Source organism: Silurus meridionalis, chromosome 18 (genome assembly GCF_014805685.1).
Source record: "Silurus meridionalis isolate SWU-2019-XX chromosome 18, ASM1480568v1, whole genome shotgun sequence".
Taxonomy (NCBI): Eukaryota; Metazoa; Chordata; class Actinopteri; order Siluriformes; family Siluridae; genus Silurus; species Silurus meridionalis.
The window spans coordinates 13,624,609-13,631,012 of record NC_060901.1 but is presented as its reverse complement, the minus strand read 5'-3'; the positions used below and the strand labels follow the sequence as shown (position 1 = coordinate 13,631,012).

At 40.2% G+C, this 6,404-nt stretch overlaps 1 protein-coding gene across 2 annotated transcripts in view; it reads left to right on the top strand.

Moving 5' to 3' along the window:
- Positions 1-6,404, top strand: part of usp6nl (USP6 N-terminal like) — a 78,260-nt gene that overhangs the window by 15,837 nt on the left and 56,019 nt on the right. The window contains exon 3 of one of the 2 annotated variants that reach the window (XM_046873038.1): positions 3,435-3,918. The exons of the other annotated variant lie outside the window; for it this stretch is intronic. Coding sequence (XP_046728994.1) covers positions 3,897-3,918 — 22 coding nt within the window. The 5' untranslated portion in view covers positions 3,435-3,896. The remainder of the gene's footprint in view (positions 1-3,434; positions 3,919-6,404) is intronic. 2 annotated transcript variants of the gene reach the window in all.

Here is a 6,404-nt window from a genome sequence, read left to right as displayed (position 1 = left end):
ACCATGCTGGAAGAGGTTTGGGTCTCTAAGTTCAAGCAAAGGAGAAATGTCATACTACCACATCCAAAGACATTCGATACAGTTGTTTAACTTTGTTGTAACAGTTTGGCAAAGAGTGACATATAGCTGGAAAGTCCAAATCACTTTTTTTTCCATAGCAAGCATCTACTGAAATAAAACTGCATTTAAAGTATGAAGACGTCATTAAGTTGACTGCCCCCATTTTGTCAAAGATTAGGAATTGTTTGCAGCGAAACAGAGGCTGTAAGGACATGCTGGGATCTGATAAGGACATAGACCAAATGTCTATTGCACCAACAGCTGGATAAAAGAGAGAGCGAGAGAATGTGTGAGAGAGCATAAAATAAACAACAACTTCAATGCGTTGCCGTTTACGAGGAAGGGTTTAGTAAATGCCACTGGACTACAGTCTCGATTCAAATCACGTTATAGTGTGTTTGAGAAAAGATTCACTCTATACCCGGTGTCTAAAGGACGAAACATTCACCGCTTAAAAACTGAGAAATTGCATGAAGACACTGGGGGGAAAACTGTTACAATTTAGTTTTGTAGTCTTAATGTAAACTACTTTAGCTTCCGCATTTCTAACTGCATTACTTCCATACTAATATCTTTGGATTTACTATCCCGCGCATTAACATGATGGGATTTTATTATTGCATTCGTAGATCAGATTCTTGCATTAAATTCAATACGTTTCTTTCTTTGCCGTGGCGATTTAATACACAGACATTTCAACTTTTATTTATAGGGATCAGTCCTGCCTTTTTAAAGTTCTTACTAGAGGACGACCGATAGTCGAATTTTACCGATACAGACGGCTGGGTTGGATCGTACTCGCAGACAACCGATTAATCAATCGATAGTTTTTAAAATGGATACTGGTTAATAAACAAACTAACATAACAGTCCATCTAAAATAGTACTGAACTGGTAGAAAAACCCCAGTACTGATTTATGGAAATGTGCTAAATAAAATAAATATGAATAAATATTTTTATAATTAAATAAATTACAAACAACAAATAGAATATAGTGCACGCCGTGCAGCGCGCAGCCACAAGTGCACAACAGCACGCGGCGTCAGCGGTTTGCCTCTAGAGGCCGCTCAGGTAACGACAGCAGAACAGAAGTCGGAAAAAAATAAAACCAGTATAGATTTTCGCGGATAGTTTCAGCAATCAACTATCAGCGCCGATCTCTAGTTGATACCGAATTGCTTTACATATACATAAGGCTTAGTAAAAATGACCTACTTGTTTCCCTCACCTGCCCTAAAACCTTGGAACAAGAACCCATACAGCCAGAAACAACTGAGGAGACAGCAGGGAAGGAGTTATCGATTTTTCACTCAATCAAAACTGGGTTTGTATCCAGCTGTGTGTCCCGGGTTTGTGTTTCTTTTTTTTTTTTTAAACATAGCATCTTTAAGATGAAACTCGAGGTTTGTTTCACTTTGTCGCTGACCTGCTGTAGATGCAACGTTCTTGCTCAACCCTGGGTGCTAAAAAGCCCTGCTGTGATCTTCAAACAAGCTTTTCAAGCATATCCAGTCTCTGTAGTCATTCTTGAAGAACTTTTTTTTTCAATTAATTACTTCGTTGAATCATACATGACAAAAACCAGGACAAATAAATAGATAGATAAGCTAGACAGATATTCACTATATGATTAAAATTATGGGGACACCTGACTTTTCTAGCCATATGAGATTTTTCCCTGAGCTGTCACCAGTTAGTTGGAGGGACACAATTGTATCGGATGTTTATGAATGTGGTAGAATACAATTTCTCCCTTTACTTAAACTAGAAGACTTGTTTGTTTGATTTGTTTAATTACGTGCCGTGAGAAATCCGACCGACTGGCAAACAAACCAGAGGTATCAGTTTCATCCTGATTCACACCCGACACCCAGCTTAATAGATGCGAAAGGTCTGTGTGATCTGGCGAGCAAACCAGAGGCGAGGGAAAACTTCCTCAGAACGCATGAGGAAGAATCTTTGTGAGGAACCAAGCCTCAAAAGGAAAACCCCATCCTCTCCTGGGTGACACCGGGTAGTATGATTTGAATATCAGGAGTGCGTAGTCGGATTAAAGTGTACAGGTAGACAGTCGGAAGTGGATGTTCAGCATGAGAATAAAGGGAAGGAGATCAGGACAGGTTTCTCGATTACTTCACGTGAATAAAATCTGTAGCATCATAATGAAATTTCCTGCCAAAGAAAGAACTGTGTGTCAAGCTAAAGCTTCTGTCTTACCTTATAATGGACAGTGTACCAATACAGCTTCACAGAAATAAATACAAATTTTACTGTCCTGAATTTTCCCTATAAATATATTCTTAATGAGCGAACCAGTGGCATGGAAATATTCCCAGAAATGGTATAAAACTATTAAATAATAATAATAATAATAATAATAAAATTGAAATAAACCAACTTCAAGAAAGGGGTCCGTCCTCATCCAGCATCGAATGTCCATTCATTATAGTTATATCATGACCTGCCCCCCTGTATTAGTAAATAATGCTGCAATGTTGACGATCTTCACCAAACCTTTCTCACGTATATCCTTCTGATCTTATCAGTTCCTATGGCTACATTTGATTTAAGACAGATGTGAAAACTTGCTCATGAGTACGCTGCGCTCGAGTGTTTATTTGCTTTGCGTATCTTTGAATGGATCGATATTGCAAGTGCAATTTGTCCCCTTTCCAAAAAATCAAATCCGAAGGCTGAAAAAATGTATTTTGACCTTTCAAAAATGCAGACTGAAAAGCGCTGACTGCAGCAACAAACAGCATTTTTTTTCTTCTTATGTGGTCATTAGTCGTTAAAAACGGCGCTGTAAACGTCATCCAAGTTTTCTTAGTTTGTACAATATTAGTACATACAGTAGAAAATGTTTGTATTTTTAAACACATATTTCTTTATATATGCTTCAATCCATAGTCAGCCATTTTTTCTTTGTCCATTCTCCTTTTCTTCTTTTCGAGTGTTAACACTGTTAATTCTTGTCATTAAAATCATTTCAGTAGAGTTTTTTTGTTATTAGAACCGTGCTGTTAAATGGATAAGGACCGGGTGGGCTAGGGGTGGGCTGTTGCCTCTAGGTTTCTGTAACTGTGAAAGAAAACATGCAATCATTTACAAAATCACTTTAATAATAGGATTGAGTTCTGTGTAGAATGTAGAATGCTTAGTTATTAGCATTCAGGCTTTTTTTTTTTTTTTTTTTTATATCAACAATTTGATATGATTTGAGAATTTATTCTCTGTCAAGTTTGCAAACACCTAGCCTCTTATCGTGTTTGAGACGCATGCATGTTCGTCTTGTTTTGGGTAAAAAAGCAAAAACAAACCGAAATTGGACAGTGTTCCAATGTCCAAATGTGACATTTTTGTCTCCAACAGAAGACCCTTTGTAAGACAGAGAACAGGAGCAGACTTCCTCACACCTACTGCCAAACATGGAGGTGGAAGTTTGATGGTTTGGGGTTGTTTTGTAGCAGAGAAGGTTGGGGACTCTTTCCAGGTGAAAGGAACACTGAACCAACATGGCTACCATTCCATACTTCAATACCATACCATTCCGTCACCATACAACAAGACAATGACCTGAACAATACGTCCAAGCTCTGAGATGTACCGGCTCGCAGGCTCAGAGAGAAATATTCAACTAGCGATGAGCAGCTTTGGCAATTTTTGTACAAGAGGCACAGCAAAGTGTTTGAGCTGAATGTTTGGAAAAACGAACTGTCCGGATTCCAAGTGTGTGCGAAGCTGTTATTCATGCTGAGGGAGGATTTTCAATGAAAAGCAGTTGCTATTTCTGTAGTCGTTTGGTCAACGTAGCAGCATATAAACTAAAGGAACATGCAGGTGTCTTTCAAAAATGGTAGGACTCTGTGTTTCTGAAAGTTTGACTCTTTTACTGTAGCGAAATAATTATCTGCTAATACCTGGGACTTGCTATATTGTGTGTGTGTGTGTGTGTGTATGGTGTTTGTTCACTAAGTGTGCGAGTTCCCACAATTACTTAGCTTTCAGTGTGGGAACATTTAGTCCCTATAGAGGCTCTACTCCCCCCACACACACACACACATACACAGATAGATACAAACACACATATTTTTGTGTCGTATCCCCAGGACACTAATGTAAGTGCCTTCATAAATTACCAAGCGTCCCCGAGACTGTAAATATCCTCCGGGTCGTTGAGGGAATTTGATGCGTTTTATAACCGTCCAGACGAGGACTGACTTCGCTGCGGATGCGGAGACTTGCACCGGTCAAACAAACCGCGATTCCCCGCCTCCTCTTTCGAGCCGTGTTGCCCCGGCGACCCAGTTCTGCCTCCACACACATGCGGCGAGCGAAAGATCACAAATCAAAAAGAACAGAAGGAAAGAGCTTTGGACGCAGATCCTGTTTAGAGAGGAGAGAGCAGTGTAGACAGGGACGAAGACGAGTTCATTTTTTTACTGTCTATTCCATGCGATGCGTGCGTATACCCCCCGCCCGCAAAACGACAATTGAAAAGTCAAGCCAAAATGTAGCTGATCTCCGTGTACTGGCTAGCCGGAGTGCGCGATTAAGCCCCGCCCAACCACATCCTTTTTCTCCATATTCATACATACAAAAACATTCTGTAGAGTATTTATGAAGATGATCGACTGGTATAACAGAGCTAAACACGCATCATCGGATTTCCATTTGACAAGAAACAGCGCAGAATATTCGTACTTTTAGACGCTTTTCTGAAAAACAGGCTTCCGAATCCTAAAGCATCGCCACCTGATTGGCTGTCCACTCTCCCATGCATGCAGCAGCTTCTGCAAGGAGACAAACATTTGGACATCATACGGTCTCATAACGAGTCATTTCCAAACCGCAGATTTTTTTTCGTTCCATTTTACCCAAAAGATACCGCTGAACGCTACATGAGTATTTAGTGTTTCATTTCTGTATTCAGATGTATGCACAGCCGAGTTAATGTACTACTATAATGCACTACGTTTGTTTCTCCGTCTTTCCGTCTGTCCATATCAACTGTTTATGTCTGTCATTCCTTCGATTCTTTCTCCCGTACTCACTTTCAGGAGAAAAGTTTCCAAAATTAATAACGCTTCTAAAATATCAATTGAAATCAAATTGTACTCTGAAGTCTCTCTCTCTCTCTCTCTCTCTCTCTCTCTCTCTCTCTCTCTCTCTCTCTCTCTCTCCACCACTCACACTCGAGCTCATAACCGGGAGGCTCACGCCGCCATACATTATAAATGGCCAGCGATCAGCCGCACTTTATTAGCAGCTCTCAGCGTGGATTTATTCGACCCAATGAGGTGCTTTAGGCAGAGTTTGGGAGCGGCTGCAGGTTTTTACACCTCGTCTCTTTACTCACAAGCACACGAGTCTGATTCTGTCTGATATGAGGTTTGCTACAGTATTTAACGCTTACACTTTTTGCCTCAGATGAAGGATGTAAAATGAAATATCATGTATATATCTATTATTGTTTTAGGGTTTTTTTTTTTTCCTCTTTTACTTTCCCCTCTATTTTCTTTATCTCTATAATGTTTACCTTAAAACCAAAGGCAAAGTTCTACATGCTGATGTCCACCGAAACAGGAAGTCAGCAGGACCCATTCCTCTTTTCAGTAGCCAGCAGCTTTTCGCAAACCTCCCAGCCAGGGCTATGTCGCCCTTGAAAGTTTGGTAAGATGTTTCAGAATTCAGCGTTCGATACTGAAAATCTGAAGCCAAAGAGCAGAATGATCCATCCTAGTGGTGGAGAGAATGAACTACAGTTTCAAATGCATGCATTTTCTACTGGTACGTTTTTGATTTGAGAGCACACTATCTAATAAATCACTTTCAGGCGAACTTGCACTATATGGACAAAATTATGGGGACCACTGAACCTTTGACGGATCGATAAACAGATGGACAGACAGACATATAAAAGTATAAGAAACAAGCTAAAAAAATACCATCAAAAACTAAAACGTTCCATATTAAGAAAATATACACAATCAGAACAACGGTACTGAGACACCTGACATTTCCAGCCGTATGTGGTTCTTTCCCAAACTGTTACCACAAAGTTGGAGGGGCACAACTTGAATTGAATTAGGAGCCGTGAAGGCCAATGCCCTTGTGCACAAAGCCGGCTTCATAAAGATACAGAGTTGAAGATCCTGAGGGGACGATTCTTAAATACCAGAGAAGGCAGGCGGAAGGAAAGAAAAGTCTGAGCTTTTTTTCAAGCGTTGTTTTTAGATAAGGCTAATTTTGGTAAAAAAGGCTTTTGAATGTTTTTTTCCACAGGGATTCCTCCTTCTTGTCGTTCTTCCTGCCTCTGAGATTCCCCCCCCCCCCCACGCT